The 20,168-nt window shown below is 40.9% G+C and overlaps 3 protein-coding genes across 3 annotated transcripts; 2 read left to right on the top strand and 1 right to left on the bottom strand.

The window, feature by feature from the left end:
- Window positions 1–74: 74 nt before the first annotated feature.
- N7446_008680 (WD repeat protein) lies at window positions 75–2,874 on the bottom strand (the record flags this gene model as incomplete). Its single annotated transcript, XM_058517425.1, has 3 exons — window positions 75–1,741; window positions 1,809–2,524; window positions 2,582–2,874. The coding sequence occupies 3 exons, from the start codon at window positions 2,872–2,874 to the stop codon at window positions 75–77; spliced, it is 2,676 nt and encodes an 891-aa protein (XP_058371071.1).
- Window positions 2,875–3,111: 237 nt separating this feature from the next.
- N7446_008679 (DNA-directed RNA polymerase core subunit RPB10) lies at window positions 3,112–4,072 on the top strand. Its single transcript, XM_058517424.1, has 4 exons — window positions 3,112–3,211; window positions 3,266–3,324; window positions 3,380–3,466; window positions 3,526–4,072. Exons 1-4 carry the CDS (start codon window positions 3,176–3,178, stop codon window positions 3,566–3,568), a joined length of 225 nt encoding a protein of 74 aa, XP_058371070.1. The 5' UTR covers window positions 3,112–3,175; the 3' UTR covers window positions 3,569–4,072.
- Window positions 4,073–4,634: 562 nt separating this feature from the next.
- Window positions 4,635–6,905, top strand: N7446_008678 (uncharacterized protein; the record flags this gene model as incomplete). The annotated part of the gene is made up of 7 exons (XM_058517423.1): window positions 4,635–4,720; window positions 4,770–4,941; window positions 5,009–5,107; window positions 5,185–5,286; window positions 5,342–5,483; window positions 5,545–5,556; window positions 5,620–6,905. 7 exons carry the CDS (start codon window positions 4,635–4,637, stop codon window positions 6,903–6,905), a joined length of 1,899 nt encoding a protein of 632 aa, XP_058371069.1.
- Between the last annotated feature and the right edge of the window lie 13,263 nt (window positions 6,906–20,168).

Raw genomic sequence — 20,168 nt, 5'->3', positions numbered from 1 at the left:
TTCACAAATGAGAAAATCCCCGGCCAACCGCTACACCTGTGCACCGAAAAAGAGACTGCAAATTGTTTCGATCTTCAGGTAGAGCCCAAAGTTTGAACCACATTCCTGAAAAGAACACCAATAGCAGGCAAAGAGTAAGCAGGAGTATCACCGAAGACACTGGCCAATCCCTTGGCTTGAGCAGACGAATCGGTGTCTTCGTCATTCTGAGCAGGAAGCCTCTCTTGTCCCCGAGTGAAGAGACTCGCAAGCCCACTGTCAATTTGTCCGGTCACATCGCGAGACTGGTTGTTCTGGCTCTTCTGGGATGACTTGTCCATACAGCCAAGTCGTTGCACACCCACTGCGCTGTCAATGACAATATAGTCACCTGAATAAGAATCCGAGAGTAGCGCAACTGGGGAGATCTTGAGGGTCTCTTGGAAGACAACTTCGAATGACGGGACATCATAAATATTGATTTGGAATCGGTTCTTGCCACGTTTTGAGCCACGTGTGGCAATTGCCAATGACTTGGTTCTGGCATTCACAGCAATCAGCTGTGAGTTGCCCGCGCCCGGCAAATCAACAGAGCCTGAGGACTGGATGGTCTTGACAATGTCGTCAACGGTATCCCAAACGGCAACCGAATGGGTGGAAGCAACAAATAAATGGCTTCCCAGGAAGCTTGTCGAGCAAGGATTGCCCAGAAAAACACCTGTTCGTCGGTAGTGCACAGCACAGTTCCGTGCGTCGATCAAAAGAACAAGGCCATCGTTGGCAGCCGAGGTCGATGGCAGGCAGACAGCCAGGACTGAGCCATCCTCGGAGAAGCTCATGCTAGCTGTGTCCAGAGGCGAAGCTTGGGCGTTGTCTAAACATCCCTTCAGGTCAACAAGACCTCGACACTTCCAAGTACTCTGCTCCGGTTGATCTTTAGCCTTCAGACCGCTGCGATACTTAGCAGTTGGACACCAGAAACGAAGAACAGAGTCCGATCCTAGGGTTGCAAACTCGTGAGCACTGGGGCGGGATACCAAACCAAGGACGGTCGATTGGTGGTTCTCGGCGAAATGAGGACTGTCAATACGTGTAACAAGTTCCCATGTATCAGATGAAGCATCCCACTTCCAAAACTTCAAGAAAATCTCCGGACGAAGAGCAGCAATCGATTTCGGGGAGCTGCGGTCAAGCGCCTCCACATCTTTAGCGTGTGGGACCCAAGAGTCAACGGTAGCCAGCCATTTTGCATCATGCACAATATCCAAATGTTTGACATCGGGTGCGACAATCTGGGACCCCTCTGGGCTGACGCTCAAAGTGGTCGCATTGGTTCGTGCAAGAGCTTGACGGGAGATGTGGGAGTTGGCACGGATGTCATATGTCTGAAGCACAGCCGCGTTTGCAGGCTGAGAGCCATGTTGATTTTGAGTAAGCTGGTGGGAAGCTGGTACAGCCACAATTAGTCGCTCTGGTTGCTGCGGGTGCAACTTCGCCACAACAGAGCTCTTTGGGGGTTCCGCACGGCCTCCCATGTCTGGGCATAGCTGCAATCCGGTGATAGTGGCGAGGGGCTGCAGTTCTCTCGTCGACATAACCATGACCGAGTTATCGGCCAGTTTAATCACATAAGAGCTACCACTAGTAGAGACGACAATGTTGCAGATAGGTGAAGAAAGATGAGGGAGGAATTGCTTCCGGCCTGTGTCTAATTGCCAAAGGACCATGACTGATTCTTGGCCACCCGAGATAATATAATTACCTGTGAAAGAACGAGGTAAGTACTATCGCTCGAATGCTCGAATCCAGGCACTAGGGGGGTTACATACCATCTTTGGACCAACGTACAGTGTTGACAGATCCTCGGTGCCAGTGCAACTTCCTGGGGGAAGACTTCTTATCGCTAGTTTCTTTGCCAAAGAGGGTGTTCAAAACATTCTGGTAGATCAGAATGGAACCACCACTCTCTCCTACTGCCAGGTCGATCGAGTCTGAGCCTCGGATATCAAAGCAAGTAGCATTGACGGGAAGGGTGGCCTCGCGCCAGCTGTACTGAACAGTCTCAAGATTTCTGAGCTCTGCGCTGGTTGTGGTACCCATGAACAGGCGCTGTCCATCACTGGCAACGATAACACGGCCGTCATGAATGACCTTGATGGTATTGAGCCTCTGGCTAGTTTCGAGGACGTTGGTGCCTTGGATCTTCTTGTCTCCCAGCGTACTGATAGAAATCTGCCTTTTTCCATCCTTTTGCGATGTGATAGAAAAGGAGATAGTAGTTTTGTTTCCTTCCTTTTCAATGGAAGCCAAGCTCGTTGAAACGGTTGTCGAGGTGGTTTCCCAGCGAGAAATGCGTTTCCCGGAGCTCCAGTTCCACTTGCTGATAGAACCTGAAGATGTGAAAACAAATAAGTTTTCTTGGTCTTCTGGGCAGATGCTAAACCCAATGATCCTTTGGCCAGCTTCCATTTGCAAAGTGCGCGACAGGCGCGAGGTAGCGGTTGCGAACACTTGAATGGCAGTGTCGAGACAGACTAGGAGATATCTGCGAGTGAAACAGGTCAGGATGAGTTTTATAAGATTTCAGGAAGGCGATTCTTACGCCTCATCGTCAGTCAAGATTGGATCCAAGTTGTTGTATCTCCCGCCAACAGGACGAGAGAATGACCACGGCGCGGGCCTTTTTTGCATGTCCACGTCTTGTGTCTGGGCATTGCTATTGGAAGCGTCCTCCGCCCCGTCAATTGGCTCTTCCGTATTAAAGTTCGGGCTTCCATTGCCCCCAGAGACTCTGCGTCTTTTGGAACGCTCTTCGTTGGGCCGAGCAGGCTTCTCGGAGGCCGCATCACTGAGCCGGGATCGTTTTTGGTGTCGTGCTGACTGGTTGGCTGGCATTTTGCAGATAAATTAGCATCAAATCAATATTAAAATCTGGGCGAGAAACAATGCGACTCAGATAGTCATAGCTCTCACAAATCGGAGCAGAGTTGCAGCGACTCGAGTCTGTTGATCTTCATGGCAGATCGGACTACTTTTTTTCCAAAGATAAAACAAGGCGGGGAATATCGGCAGAAAAGCGCAGTCATCCTCATTGGGTTAGCCTCGACTTCTGTGATCTTCCGGGAAAAAAGTCTGGTTCACAGCGACATCATTCTTTTTGACTGACTTCGCCCATCTCTCACCTTGAATCGCCGAAATGATTATCCCTGTTCGCTGTTTCTCCTGCGGAAAGGTAGACAACCCTCATTAAATCCGCGTATTATCATTTACTGAACTGTCATTGTAGGTTGTTGGTGACCTTTGGGAGCGTTACTTGCAGCTCCTGGACGATGGTGTTCCCGATGGGTAAGCCAGTCTCATTTTGTTTCGGTTGTTTCTAGCTGATAATCCGGGTTTGTAGTGACGCTATGGACCAACTTGGCTGTAAAAGGTACTGCTGCCGACGAATGATCATGACTCACGTGGATCTGATCGAGAAGCTCCTTCGGTGCGTCAAAAGAGGGAAATCCATGTCTTCAGTTGGAAAGTGTTACTCATTATGCACAGTTACAACTCCGCCGAGAAGGACCGCTCCAAGGCTCAAGTATAAAGCCAATTAGTTCACCAGTCGAGACTTCAACCTGTCGTCCTCATGCCGAAACTTCCCCGCCAAAGAATGCACAATCGTCACGTCTCTCCTTTCTGCTCGACCATTAAACCTCCCACCATCCACCACTGTGCTTTTCCTCGGTCAGAAGAAAGTGAGCGCAGTTTGACAATGGTCATTCACAAAGCGTGCGAGCTTGATAGTGGCTCTCGATCTCAGTCAGTTTTCACCATTGACCATTACCAATTCGAGAATGTGCCATGTCCAGTGAGGTGGTTTTGGATATGAGTGGACCAAGCCCCGGGGATGAGAGAAGTCCCCCGCTGTTGATTCTTCTGGTTTTTGCATTTAGGGTGGCGTTGCACACTACACAGTGGGATATGGCGTAAAGGAAGGCATTTGCGTTTTAATTTGTCGTTATCTTCAATGAAGCTTACAGCTCAGCGAGTTGCAGTCTGTAGTCTGACCTAGGGTACGAGTATAATCAATATACTTCCAGTCCGGGAGAGAGAGATAATGCATCATGGTCTTTGGCTATAAAGAATGGGGGATGTCTTCCATCTGTACACTCAATAAGAGTTGAACTATCGGGGAGATTCCAACTGTTAAAGGTGACAGCTAGAGCTCACAGCTCCCTTATATTTACAAGCCAAGAGCGCGTATACTTTGAGCCCAGGTCAACCAATCACGGTTTTTGCCGTATATTCCCAACCGATAACCGACAGTTAGGCGCCGTGATGAACATGCATCAGGACCTCCACCGGCCACTCATATCACGCGGGGCTGCATCCGACTATACTCCATAGAGGACAAAAGCGCTTACCACATTTTACGGCCAATTGAGAGCCACAGTGTATTGATACAATTGGTTATACTGTATTCAATATCATTGTTCTCGTATTGGCAATGGGGTGAAACCCGCATAGAATACACAGCACTTCATCTGAGCTCCTTGAAGTCCATCACGTGTATATAGTACCAGGTAAGCGATAACCAGGCTCAGCTCCTCCCCTCTTCTTTCATTGTTCCCCGAGGATTCTTTTCGAACCAACTGTTCATACTCTTGGCCATGATGGCCGTCAGGTCGCCGCTATCTGTCCTACCCTATCGCGACGCTGCAAGCCCGGCCTACTACTCTCCAACGTCGGCCCCTATGTAAGGTCAATGTTTGCGTAGAGACTGCAGGGCACTGATGTGTGAACAGGTCTATCGATGGCGTTTCCTTCGAAGGCACTGAGAGTTCCCACTCCTCGCCCGATCTGATACACCGAGACATCTTATCAGGGGCCTCTGCTCCCAATGAGGACAAAACAACTGGAGGTAGCCCTGCAATACCAATACGTGGATCGGAGACATCCCCTCAGTCTGGGCTCACAGTATGTACCAGCGGCAGCAGATTGGAAACGACTGCCTGGGGTGGGCTCTTTTCTCATACTTGAACAGGTCCAAACCGGGTATACAAATCACGGCCTCAGCACAAGATCGGATGAGGACGAACCCCCACAATCAGTCATACATGCTCCACCTGGGTTCGGAGACTTTGTAGGAATTCCATCATAGGCTACGCAGCCTATAACGTACCGTTTTGATATGTTGGCTAACAGTGAACCTACGCAAAGGCATCAATGCAACCCACGCTCGAAGGTCCTGACGAGTCGCAATCATCATCCGGCTCAGATGAACATAATGTTTTAATAAGTGTACCAACAAGGACCAAAAAAGTGATTTAGTCCCAGAGCCTCATTGTGTAAGTTGCTAATAGCCCGATCTATACAGGGCAACAGTCCAATCTCACCCCCTCCATTGACAACTACCGTCGACCCAACAATCGATTGCTCTGAGCGAGCAACACCCCGTGCACAGACGAGACATGAGTTTGATGAATTTGATCGACGTACTCGTTCAAGCAGTTTAGAAGGTATTGTACCCTACCTCTTCAATATTTCTCCTCAATAGGCATTTGGCTGACATTTGATAAGATATCCCGGAAGGTACAAAGACAATGATAAATTTCATACTACCCCAGACGACGCAAGGTACTGACTTCGCTGCAGGACTAACCAGCAAAGAGGCCGAAATCAATGCTCTGAGAGATGCTCTCGCTGAATGTTGGACACTATGTAATACACTGGCTAATCTCAGTTATATCCATCGCGAACGTCTCTTGAAATCCTACAGCGATGATATGCAGGAGGATGCCTGGAGGTCATGTTGGAGACTTTGCCAGAAACTCTATGACACGCAAGACGACGACTATGCATCCCAAATTCATCCTACTCTGGATCTCTGTCGAGATTTCTGCCAAGCATTATTTGAAGCCCGAACCCGGGACGCTGACGTATCTGACTCAGTCTTACGAGTCAGCTTTGAACTGAATAATCACCTGTACAACACCCACGATCGAAATCTCCCAGATGCTTTCCGTGAGAGAACTTTGGATTTCTATATTACATTATGCCATCGACTTATGAAGCAACGGACCCGTATGACGGAAACTGACTCTTTGCTGAGTGCTTGCTGGACATTAGCTGAGATGCTGTTTAGCATTCGCCAAAGCAAGAGAGAAGATAAGCCACTGGATGAAGAGCTGCTGGGGTCAGCGGTCCAGGCGTGCTGGGAGCTTTGCGACATCTTCCGCGAGGGTTGGACGTTGCACAACTTGCGCAATTCTGATCGGGGGACACCACGGCCCAGTCAAACTACTTTCTCACAAGCATTCCATCAAGCGTCTCAACAGTCGGAGATTGATTTTGGGGATGACCCACTTAACCAACTCGGCAACCCTGAAACCCCGACAACCATCTTTGAGGATGCAACCATCTCCCCCGACGAGGCACCGATCCCCAATATTCTCGTTCTAGGATACGGTAATACTCACGACCCCCACACCAAGTGGTCATCTAATGCATCGAGTATCTCGGAAAAGTCACGGTCATCGGGACATACGGCTTCCTCGGTCAACACTGTGACCACCGTCTCAGAGGACCCCAACCTCACGCGGTTGAAAATTCTAATCACCAGAGCTGCTATCGACAGTGGATATCAGCGAGGCAGTACCCAGAGTCTGTCCTCATTCGTGAAATCGCTTCCCTCTGATGCCTTTGGCTCTGCAGCCTGGCAAACCTCGTTGCTGAAAAACTATAGAAAGGTCGTGTCATTTGACCCGGCATTCCGAAACGTCGGCATACAGGCTCGGGCAGGTGCCATCGATGTCGCGCATGCTTGTCAGGCGATGCTGCAAGGTGGCCAGTACTCCTGGCTTCGCGACCTCTACCGGTTTGTCTTCGGTTTCCATCTAGAAGAATCGATGGGCCGCAAAGGTGTGACTATCCAAACGTAGTTTCAGTGGCTCATCCGCGAGTCTTTCGGTCCTAGCTTGTCCTATCTGTTGTTTCGCTGGCAATACAAGATCTATCGGCCCTTCATTGCTTCTTAGAGACGGAGCCGAGTTTGGGTTGGTAGGACGTCAGTATCTAAAGGGGAGACGAGGCCTAAGCCTCATTTCGTGGACTTCGGAATTTTCATTCTTTATGTACAGGGCTTGGATGCACTTTGTTTCCCCTGGCTTAATTCCAGGATGTTCTACTTTCCTATGGAGTTGGCGGAGTTTGGATTTTGCCGGTACATAGCTCTATGTATAACCGGGCATGCTGTGGAATACCAATACCCTTGATGAGAGGAATATTCCCTTCGGCTTGGGAGGCGACGTTTGTGGGACTGTTACCATATGCAGATTCCCGCGGGTATCATAGTTGAAACTCGCCTTGTCTGACCGTTATTTTGCACGTCTCCTTCAATATCAAGTTGCCATAAGCACACTCAGGCCTGGCTTAGAAGTCCAACACCTGTCGTCTCCAGGACACAGGATATTCTTGCTATAAAAAGTGATTTTTACTTCTTGCCTTTGAAGCCAATGCAACTATATCCAAAGCACACCGTCGTTTGGTCTCGGAGAGAAACAAAGGACACGTTTCTGCATTAGCCACTAGCCAAAGCCCTCTGCACCCTCTCTACAAGTGACATTGAAGGACTTCCCCTCTGTACCTGACGCTCATTTTCTACTAGCATTTACTACCTCTCTCTCGTCTTGGGCATGGAGTGGGAAATGCTAGTCTGATGTGCATTGTCGGGAGACGTCTATAGGAGTCTATCCATGACTGCGACAATGGGATTACTGCTCTTCGGCTATAATCAGTTCATCTCGGAATCAAATTTCTCGCTAACAGTCATACAGAAGGTGACATGAGTAGTATTATCCGCCAAACTTCACCGATGTCCTTCCCCGTTGGCAATTCAACCCAGCAAGGAACAGGCACAGCACCGTATGGAATTGGTACGTCGTTCCAAAGGTTCGTGGTCTCTGATTGATGTTAAGGTTGCCCTTTCGAGGCCATATTGATGCTCGTCTGAGATGATTGGCTTGTCGCAAGGGATTCATCAGCGGTGCTATTTTTATGATTCTCGTGATTATCCAAGTTACTTGCTACGCTGGCAACCTCGTATAATTTTGGTGGTATCAATATAGTTGTCTATGCCATGTTTGCTATAGTTTATTAGTTTCTGATTAAGGGAGTTAATCGTAAGCTCTTCCTATACGGTACCTTTGGTCTGATGTTTTCGATGGTGATCATCTTTGCGTATCTATGCCCCAAACAAAAAGGACCTGCTAAAGGTGCCGCTATGGGTCCCTCCACATATATTGTTAGTTTTGGGGCCACCTGGCTTCCTTTGCCGTGGCTCAACCGGGCTAAGACCCTATCAAGACGAGTGTGCGCAGACATGCTCGAACTGCTTATTGAACTTCTTAATCGTGATGTTCATACCTATCATGATTTCCAACATGCAGTGGAGCACTTGCCTTTCCATTGCTGTTGTTAACGCTTGCTTCTTGTCTATCATAATTCTTTATCCGTAGACTGCTTGTCACTCTTTGGAGTAAATAAATCTGATCTTTGCCAGGGGGTTCTTGGAAGCCCTATCATGAGCATGTCGCTATGCGGAGCGGATTTGGCTTTTTTAGATCAACGTCCAGCATTGGTGATAAACCGGATCACTCAGGTGATAATACCGAAGAATGTACCAAGATATCTCGGAAGATTCAGAGTAATGCTTTTCTCGACAAGGCGTGGAGGAACTTTCAGAAATACGGTTTTTGCTAGGCATGAGAATTCGTAACTTAAATATTAATACAAATACTTAGTAAGGAAGCTAGGATAGACTATTATTATGATTTAGAATACATATATATTTCCTAGTAACATACCCGTTTAAACTCCCCCCCCAAACCTAACCACCTATCATTTTAATTTTCTTCATATACTACTCCTACGTATCCGATTATAGTAGAAACTATCCTGAAACATAGAAATAAATGCTAAATTAAACTATGAGTAAAGGTTAGCTATTATCTATGCCCATAAAAATAGTGTTTCGTAGTTAAGACTAGCTAATAAATTTAGCTATACCTATAAGTCTATCTATAATTGGCCTAAGCGCTCTGAATAATATAATTCGACTTAGTTCCTTTCCTAAATCGGCCGTCCTTCGAAGCTAGACTCTCGAGTTTACTAGTTTCACTATCTATAAGCGTGCCGGACCCTATTTTAATTTTATAAATAGCTTAGTACTACGATACCTAGTTACCTATCTTAGTCTACTATATAGCGAGATTTAAAATAAGTCTGGTTAACGAAACGGCACTTAAATCACTTAAATAAAATATATTTTTAGAGGAGTGTTTAGTATAATAAACCTCGATATTTAGACTATAATAGTACTTCCGTACGATTTTAAAGGGCCTTTACCGCAATCTCGTGGATATAAAGGTTCACATTAAAGATATTTTATAAATAGTTTAGACTAGAATCTAGCTTAGACCTTGACATTTCCCATGGGACTAGAATATTTCTTTAGTCCCGCCATGGGACTTCCTATCGGCGTCCATGGGAGTAAAAAGATTTCCCATCTGTATTAAGTTTTAAAAGTTCCAATTAGTAGTAGGTTGTTCCGATATATATATTTGAATTATAGAGGTTAGTACTAGTAACTTTATGTATAAATCACATATTTTTAAAAAAAAATACTATATTCTACCTTAATAGTATAAGATAAATATATATATCGCTATACTATATAGATATTACTTTATTTTATATAAAATTACTTAGTTTAAGGTAGTAAAAACAGTCGCTAAACATACGTATTTTTTAGTATTTTACTCCCACGGCGGTCTAGTCCCGCCAGTCCCATGGTGGGAGTCCCGTGGGAAATGTCAAGGTCTGATCTAGCTTAAAGGTTAGATAGACTTAATTATTGTAGAATGAAATAAGGACTAACCTTTAGGAAGGGGTTATACTATGAAGTTATAGTTATATAGTTCGACGCTCGAAAAAAGTCTAATACTACTTTATATCTTTAGGATAGTATTTTTATAAGATAACTCAAAATTTACCTAGCGGATATAATAAAATAGTGATTAAAACGCGGGGTGTATAAGTCGAGAACTAGCCTACTTACCTAACTAATTTAAATATAATTAACCCGATACAGCGCTACTTAAAACTAAAACTTATTAAGCTCTTTCTAGAGCTTATTGGTATACGAAGAAAGGAGGTGGACTAGTATTATTTTAAATAATACTTAGAAGCTCAGAATGTTTTAGATTAGACTGAGATAGATACGCTAATATCAAGTATAGAAGTATAGAAGGCTAAGGGCTATTATATAAAATATTAAGCGAAATTTTTATTATGCTATTATTAAGTATGTTTATTAGATTCATTAGAATAATATATAACATAGTGGTGCCATATAATAACAGTGATATATATATTTTGGAAAGGTAGACACACATAGCGGGTAAGTAAATACTTTAGACTTATATCTATAACATGCGACCCGCCACCACAAGTGAGCCGCCTCCCTACCTATATCTATTCATTTTAAATGCATTTTTCTTAACTAAAACGCTACTAAATTCAATAAGCTAAAAAAGAGTTCTATTAGGATATATAGTCAATTTATGACCCTGAATTCCATATATACTGCACTTCGGCTCTCGTATGTGGCTGTAAAGGTGCCGGAGCCGGTTCTGCCTTATAGGGTATTTATGCTATAACCGCTTACTCCGGCTACATTGTTAATATAGAGGCCTATAAAACTAAGAGGCCTTCTTCGGAAGCTATTTGCCTTCTAGACCGAGTCCTTTTCCGCTTTTTCCTCTCGTTTTTAGCGCGTAATTTGCTTACTTCTTTCTCGAGTAAAGCTACCGATTATATCGTAATTTAGTAGGCCTTTAAAACCTAATTTATCGCGGAGTTAAGGGGGCTTGGTAGGCTTTTTAAGCGCTATTTACGTAAGGCTTTAATTAAGGAAGCTTATTTTTATAATTAGACGTAGTTTAATAGCGTTTTAGCTCTTACTCGCCTCCTTAACTTAGGGGGGGGTATTAGGGTTTAAAGGTAAATATCGAGCTTCGAGATTACTCGATCGGGATTATAAGGTATTGAACCGGTAGCGGCGAAGCTATTCTTAATAGTCTCTAATTTAAATATCTCTAATTTACGTGGATAAGTAGGCTTTAAGGAAGTCTAATTTATCGATATAGTTAATTCTACTACGTATTTTCGATTTAATAAGACGACTATAAGCCCGCTTTAATACTATAAAATAACCAATATTAAGAGGCTATAAAAGGTAAGATAGATACTAAGGTATATAAATTATAATAATCTTGTTTTTCTCGTAAATTTCGTTAAAATTTAGGGTTAAATAACTTCTATAGCCATCGAGTATTAGAAGTCTATACTTCCTCTTTATACGTAAAGAAGTAGATAGAATAAAGAGCTCTTTAAGCTACTAAAGGCTAATTTTATTAGAAGTCTACCCTTTCTAACTAACCTTAAATACGTGTCGGAATCAACTATATTAATAAGCTAGACTTCCTCAAAGCCTACCTATCTACATAGATCGAGGTATTTAAATTAGAGAATATTAAGAATAGCTTCGCCGCTACCGGTTCAATACCTTATAATCCCGATCGAGTAATCTCGAAGCTCGATATTTACCTTTAAACCCTAATACCCCCCCCTAAGTTAAGGAGGCGAGTAAGAGCTAAAACGCTATTAAACTACGTCTAATTATAAAAATAAGCTTCCTTAATTAAAGCCTTACGTAAATAGCGCTTAAAAAGCCTACTAAGCCCCCTTAACTCCGCGATAAATTAGGTTTTAAAGGCCTACTAAATTACGATATAATCGGTAGCTTTACTCGAGAAAGAAGTAAGCAAATTACGCGCTAAAAATAAGACGAAGAAGCGAAAAAGGACTCGGTCTAGAAGTAAATAGCTTCTAAAAAGGTCCTATTAGTTTTAGAGGCCTCTATATTGAACTAAATATAGCCGGAGTAAGCAGTTTTAACGTAAATACCCTATAAGGTAGAATCGGCTCCGGCACCTTTACAGCCACATACGAGAGCCTTACCGAAGTGCAGTATATATGGAATTCAGGGTCATAAATTGACTATATATTCTAATAGAACACGTTTTTAGTTTATTGAATCTAATAGCGTTTTAGTTAAAAATATGTATTTACAATAAATAGATATAGGTAGGGTAGCGGCTTGCTTATGATAGCGGGTCGTATATAAATTACGTTATACTAATATAGGTTAGGTAATAGGATCGATCTCTCCTATGATAGACCTTACGCTATAATGGTTTAGATTTATAGAACTTTATTAGGGCGTTCTTCTATATAACTACTATAGCCCCTTTCTTATAGGGTCTAGATTATTAGATACTTTATAAATTCGCTATTTTTAGGGATATTATCTACTCTTTACTTAGTATATTAGTAGGGTTCTTCTTTATAGCTCTATATTATATTATAGAATTGACAATTTTACTAAATATTTAGACTACTAGGCCTAATATCTATTTAGGCCCTTTATAGTTAAATAAAGTATTATATATTTATATAGTAAGCACTATATTGGGGATTTACTACTTTTATAGTAATATATACCTTATACTATATATATAAATAATCTATAACTGGCGTTATACGTCGTATATTATAATTTAGGGCTAACTATTCTCTTAGACTAATATATAATTAGATACTAATATTACTTATTAAGAAATTGCTAGCTTATATTACTAGTAAGTCTAAATCATAATATATTAGACTTAAGTAATAACTAACGTATTTCACATGCGAGTGGCCACCCCAAGCGAGTGGCCACCCCAAAACACCATAGTAAATGCGATATATTCTCTACTTTTATCTCAACAACCACATCTTAATTATATTTAATAATTTACCAATAGCTATTGATGAGTCTCATTAGCACTATGGTTGAATTTCAAGGGAATCATAAAGCCATATTATCATCATTTCAAAAGTTACTGAAAATTACACTGCCATGAGCTACAAACATATATATCTCTATCATGAAGACATAGAAATTCTCCAAGCTCCCTAAAGAGGCGTGATATCAGCTAAATGTAATGGAGTGCACCCAGGTCAATACACGTCTCACCAACTAGGCCAAAAAGACCACTATGTCAGCCGTCAGGCTGACATGCCTGGGACCGATACATATACTACTCAGTACGCACAATTGAACCCGTGGATCAGCCACGCCGTTACACTAAAAAACATTCTGCTAAAATGAAAAATACCTATAAACCATGGTTGTTGAGATATAAAGTTGTAATTTATCGCATTTACTATGGTGTTTTGGGGTGGCCACTCGCTTGGGGTGGCCACTCGCATGTGAAATACGTTATAGTAACGTATTCCGTAAGCGAGTGGTGCACCCCGCGTCATTTACGCGTCATATTTCTTACTCTCTTATTTAACCGCCCACTATGCCACTAATTCGCTCTCAAAGCACTCGAAAACGTATAGAGCAAGAGGGTAGGATCTTATTAGCTATATAGGCTTCTCCAAATGAAAAAACCTCTTAATTCGTCAATTAGCACGCGATTTCGACGTATCGGCTACAACGCTTACGCGCCGTATGTCCGGCGTTAAAAGTCGCGAAGAAACCCGCGCCAACAGCCATAAATTGACTTTTTTGGAAGAGGAAACCCTTAAGAATTGGATTATCTTATTAGATAAGCGCGGAGCTGCCCCCCCCCCCCCCCCGGCCGAATACCGTACGAGAAGTGGCTAATTTGCTACTCGAGGACCGTGGGATTAATCCGACCGAGACGGTAGGGGTGAAATAGGTCTATAACTTTATCTAACGGCATCCTAACCTCTCGACTCGATTCTTAAGGTTCTACGAATACCGGCGAGCTCAATGCGAGGACATGAAGATGATTATAACATAGTTTAACTTCGTGAGAAGTACGATCGCGAAATGCGGCATTGCCGATAAAGATATCTACAATTTTGACGAGACTAGCTTCTCCCTCGGCCTTACCGCTACTGTTAAGGTCGTGACTCGGACTTCCTACGGTCGACGAGCTCTCTTACAACCTAGGAATTGGCAATAGGTAACTACTATTAAGGCGATAAATACGCCGGGATAGGCGTTGCCGCTATGCGTCATTTCTAAAGGCAAGGTCTTTATAAAGTCATGGTTTACCGGCGAGACCACCTTGCCGGACGATTAGCTATTCGTGGTTAGTGATAATAGATAGACGACGTATATTATTAGACTTGAATGGCTTTAAAAGCTATTTATTCTATCGACTCGCTAGCGAAAGGGAAGATACTGTCTATTAACACCCGACGGACATAGTAGCTATCTTACGCCTCAATTCAATTAGCTTTGCGCTAAAAACGATATTATCCTAATTTATATACCCGTGTATTTATCTTACCTTTTATAGCCTCTCGATACCGGCTATTTTAGTGTACTTAAACGGGCATATAGTAAGGCGATTAAGGCGTAAGCAAGGCTTAACCGGGTCCGCGTTAATAAACAAGATGTTACGCACGACTAACGGGTCGTCGCTTATGTTAGAAGTTTCCTGGGTTATACTTGCCTGATGCTTCTCTGCTTCCAACGTCAACGATCTGTCTCTCAACCGTACCGTCGCCTAGCAGGCCTTATACGGGCTAAGTCCTTTTGAGGGTACCGAGGAGCGATGCCAGATAGAGCGCCGAACTAACCTATACCGGGGTACGGGTCTATTCGTAGTGTTGTCAAGTTATAATCAAGTTGCACGAGTCACCAAAGGTTCTAAACAGTAGACATAAGTAACAATGTATGATTGAACACGAAGAACTAAACTAGATACATGAATGAGTGTCCTTATATATCCTGAGTCCTTCTGGAGTAGAGCAGTAGAAAGTAGAATGGTAGATCGGGCTTGGCAAGATCTACTCATCGACTAGCGACCGTTCTACTACTTGCATGATCACGTGGTGGTCGTCTCATTGGTTATTGCGGTATACAATGAGACGGCGAACGGAAGGCCGAAAGTGGCCTGTTGGCACGCAGATCCTGTCCGTCACATATAGGCACATATGTACAGGATAAAGTCTGCCGGGTGGGTCCGCTCAGGGTCAATCATGCCTTTGCTCACTGAGCGCTCACTGAGCATGATTGTGTTTCTCTTTCCCTTGAATACCTGGGGTGTCCAGGGTATAAGGTACTGCACGTGATCCGATGACAGATAGATCGGTTGGCTCTCGGTGGCCCATCAGTAAGTTGCGGCCCCATAATCGATTGGTGCCTGGTAGGTCCGTAACACAAGACTTTTTAGAGACATATCGGACGGTAAGAAATAAAGCATTTTAACCGAAAATAATTGTGAATAGCTTCGCCGGCGCTAGTATTATTCTATTCGACCGGTAACATGTTATTTCGAAGCTTAATATCCGCCTTATTAGCCCCCCTACGACCTACTAGCAATAGTAGCGATTTAAGCCGTAATTTTACTCTAAAAACGCCGCGTACGGTAAAATAAGTGAAGAGATAGGCCTTATCTATTAGGAAGCTCGCTACCGATAATCCTAGACGTCTAGGTAATACGATAGACTAAATAGAGAGAGGCTATTAGCTTACTATCCACGGCTTCACTATCGCGAGGTAGTAAATCGATAAATTGCTTACCGCTAGTACGAAAGTGACTCGTAAAAAGCGGCGTATAAAGGCACAAATAGCACATAAAGGTAGTCTACTAGTTTAAGAAGTAATAACGCGTATTAGTAGACTAGGGTAGGTAGAAGAAGCTATATATAAGCAAGCCGGCGGCTTATCCCCGACGCCGCATCCGACTAATAAGAGACGCCTATAGCGATATAGTCTCTGTAAAACGCCTAGACATAAGAGAAATAGGTGCCTAGAGAGGTCTAAATAGCTTCAATTTTAATACATTAGCGTTGTGGTTAAGAAAATTGAATAATAATAGTAGATAAAATAGGTAGATACACCACTCGCTTATAGAATACGTTATAGGGTTAAAGTACGAAAGGTAATTTCTAGAAGTATACTTAAGTCTACTAAATAAATACTTTGTAGGTTTTATAGGTATAATATAATTATTTATATATATTATTAGTATTCTTCTAAAGTAGACTATAAGTATAGTAGCTAATCGCGATATAAATAGCTAAGAATCCTAGAGTAAAAGTAACTATAGTAAATCCTAGCGTAGCCTATAAACTACTAAACTTTAAATGTATTTATTAAGATAGGCTATTCTCTTATAGCACTAGTCCTTTTATACTATATTTTTACTACTATATTTAGCGTATAACTAAGATATTCTTAGGCTTTAGAAGTACCTTTTAAATATTTACAATATACTATTTTTCCTCTATCTAATATAAATAAAAAATAAAGATGTTATCGGGATAGACTATATAGAATTAGTCTAATAAATTAAATAAGGCCTAAATAATATAAGACGAAAATATTATTCTAGGGGCTTTAATAGACTAAAAGTAATACTATATACTTAAAATAACCGTGTTAAGTATAGAACGCTATTTTCTATCTATCCCTAAAGCGTATTTAGATATTATAGTAGGTATCTTAGAAATTGATCTAGGTGAAATTTAATGCCTTAATTAATAAATAATATGATATATGGCTAATTAAGGGGTAGAGGTTAGCGATCTTCAATAGTGAGTTCGTTAAATTATTATTAGTCTATGTAGGCTAAAAAAATAGCCATCTTTATATTTAATAAAAGTAATTGGCACCCCTAAAGGGCTCTAAGATAGTCGTCGGATCTACTACTTTACTAATATATTATTAATATATTCTTATAGTACCTAAAGCTTACTAGCTTATAACAAGTTAGTGATGGTTAGATACTAGGTTTTAAATAAATATAATAATTATATTTAAAGCTCTAAGATGATATACTTATATTTTCTACGTTAAAGTATATCTATCTTTTTGTTATTAACGACTATATAAAATAATTATATTACTTAGCTTTAATGCCTAGAAGGATCGGACATACCATAATAGCGAATATATTTAGAAGGGTATTATTATTAAAGGTCCTATATATACCTATAAGACCTATAGGGCCCTTTTTAAACTAATATATCTATCTCTAATATAACGCGAAAAATCGGAAATTTAGGTCCGCGTATTTTAGCTAATTATATCCTAAAGTAATATCGTACCTCTAAAGATCGATTATTTTATTAGATAGGGTATATTATTATGTTATACTCTCGCTACCTACGAATTTTAGCTATAATTAATAAGTATTATAAAATATAACTAATTATTTATTAATAGCCTTATAAGGTTGATATATAGCTTTATAACTTAGTAGGTACTATTTAGCCTACTATTAACTTATAAAGCCGGCCTTAGCCCCTAGGTCTATTAGGATATAGACTAATATAACCTAGCTATTAATATTAATAGTAGTATTATAAGTAAATACGTTTAAATTACTATCTCTCTATATATTAATAGCCCCTAGTGTAATTGCGGTAGCATTTATTAGGGCTAAATATTTTTTATTACTTTAGCGGCGCGTAATTTAATATTCCCTTTTAGATAAAAAGATACGTAATAGCCTATTTTATTATAGTTCTAATATTTTTTATAGCCTAGCGAACACTACCTTAAAAGGTGATATATTATAAATTATAACCCCTACGTTTCTAGTATAATAAGCACTCTAACTCGAAGAATATATAGTAGGTAGGTAAGTATAACTAATTATATTTTAGAAGCCTCTAATCTAATCATTTAAAGATACTATAGCTAAGTGCTATATATATATTTAGGTTAAAACGCAAAAATATAGAGTATTTTGATATAATAATGATAATTATAATTTTATTTTATTAAAACTCTTATAGCTATCTATTATTGCTCCCTTAAGACACTAGTTTTAGTAGTTAACTATAATAAGGTGTGGTTGTCGATATTAAAAGTTAATCTCGTATTTTAAGGTGGTGTTCTAACTAGGCCACTCGCTTATAGACTTGCGTTAATTATTATACTTCTTTAAGTTAGATAAGCTTTTCTAAGGCTATAGGTAGTTTAATATAGAGTATCGTTTTCCTTTTCTTATTTATAGTTTTTAAAAAGCCTATAAGAGATTATAACTAACTACTCTGCGTTAGCTCACTTTAACTATGTGGTTATATAACTTATATAACCACTAATAGCCTTAAGTGTAGTTAGATAGTCCGCGGAGGTTCGAAGCTTCTCTTCTTCCCTATCCGGTATCTAATTAATAAATTACGATTATTACTTCTTTCCTATCTATTAAGAGTTATCCCCTAGATAAGCTAACTTAGATAAATATTGTTCTCTTAACTACTACCCTTAATAGCAATATGTCTTTAGACCTATCGTATCTACCTAATTCCTATCTCTCCGCTTATATTAGGGGGTATACTTTTAATTATGAAGTTTATTATAACCTATAAGACGAGTTTACTATACTATCTTAGAGTTATTAGACGCTTAGCCTTAAGAGTAGTATTCTCTCTTTCTTAATAATATATAGGACTAAAATTATTAGTTAAAAATTAGTCTAAGTATTCCTTCACTATTTTTTATGTCTTATCTAGCCCTATATTTTATTAATGTAAGTAATATATTCCTAGAATAATATATTCTCTCTTAAAGTAGCTTAGTCGGATATTTTAGCTATATATCCTTATAAATTGTACTACTTATTAATAAAAATTGGCTAGATCTTTATTATCTTAAATAAGGGCTAATATCTTTTTAATATACTATCGCTTTTATAATTTATAGAGTCTTTTGTAGTATCGCTATAGCTTTCTTAATATAGTAAGATTAGTAGTTAAAAATTTCCTAGCTTCTTTCATTATAGTAAATAAGCGCTCTAAAAAGTTAATCTACTAGTTATATTCCTTATTAGTCCTATTATTATATTCTAAGTCTAAGAAATTCTAGGAAGCCTTAAACTATATTTAATTTATAATAAAGAAAAGCTTCCTAAATAGACTTTATTCAATCAATCAATCAATCAAAGTTCTATTAACCTGTTGGAGCCTAACTAGTATCGTAATGGCTATGCAGGCGCTTCTATCCGGTTGAAGCAAGAACTCGTGTCCGTACGCCTGATCATGCTCTAGTACAAAAATGAGGCTGGTTCTCAATGAGTGGAAGCACCAGCCCGTACATGTAAGCCAAACCCATAAAACCCGCAAATGCTTTGAAAGGCCCAATACAAATGAAAATTCAACGCTAATAAGCAATGAATGCAAAATGAATGCGTGGATGCACCGTCCACCTCTCCTGTCCACAATCTCACAAGATATATAAACTCCTCCGCCTCAAGATCCCAGCCAATTGGTACTGCTGCAAGATCAAACCCCGTTCTCCGACATCCTCACTTCAGCCTCGATTGCTGATTGTCGTTGTTCAGCGCCCAGTCAGGCAGCGTATATTCGAATAGCTCATCGAGGTTCTCTCCACCCTCGACGGTGTTGGCAAGCATTGGGTAGTGCCCAGCGTCTTCGGGACTCTGCTCCATGACCTCTAGATTCAGGTCTTCAGCTTCATCATCGGATTCTTCCTGATCCGCATGTTGAAACTGGACAAGAAGACCGGTTTGGTGCATGAATTTGGCAACGTAGCGGGTTGCCAGCGGGTTAGAAACAATGCTGTCGTAATTAGACATATCAAACGGACCAATTGCTCGATGCAACTGGTCAAACAGATGCTTCCTCAGCTCGCCAAAAGTCTCACATTGGAGCAAGACATGCCTCGGCGTCTGAGAGCCTTCTCCACAAATAGACTTTATTATAGGGCTAAAGTCGTTAGGAATCCTTTTTATTAAAAAGGGGATTAAGATATCTAGGATTCTTAACTATAGGGGCCTTAACTAAATCCTTAGGGTATAAGACATCTACTTTATAAATATACTAATCTAGAGGTAAAGGTTACTCGTAATAGGGGCTAAGATTCTAGTACTATAAGGAAGGCTATCCTCGCCTTCGCTTATTAGATTATTTTCTATAGGAACCTTCGTTACTAGAGGTGCTCGTTATCTTTTATACGCTCTCCCTTAGGTATATAGTCTTATTATCTATATCCTCTAGTTCTTTCACTAGTTAAGTATTAGTTTTAAGTGAGGGCCTATCCCTAACTATATCCTATAGGGTAAAGGGTGCCTCTTAGTCTAATA

Source organism: Penicillium canescens (assembly GCF_028828765.1).
Source record: "Penicillium canescens strain IBT 15451 chromosome Unknown utg000005l_segment0_segment0, whole genome shotgun sequence".
Lineage (NCBI taxonomy): Eukaryota > Fungi > Ascomycota > Eurotiomycetes > Eurotiales > Aspergillaceae > Penicillium > Penicillium canescens.
The sequence above is the reverse complement of the archived record's forward strand: the minus strand, read 5'-3'. Positions and strand labels throughout refer to the sequence as shown.

What these genes read in the sequence shown, in the direction of transcription:
- N7446_008679 (XM_058517424.1), top strand. Translation starts at nt 3,176, where the DNA reads ATGATTATCCCTGTTCGCTGTTTCTCCTGCGGAAAG. An exon ending in GCTGTTTCTCCTGCGGAAAG is followed by an intron (nt 3,212 to 3,265) that starts GTAGACAACCCT and finishes CTGTCATTGTAG; the next exon opens with GTTGTTGGTGACCTTTGGGA. An exon ending in CTGATCGAGAAGCTCCTTCG is followed by an intron (nt 3,467 to 3,525) that starts GTGCGTCAAAAG and finishes CATTATGCACAG; the next exon opens with TTACAACTCCGCCGAGAAGG.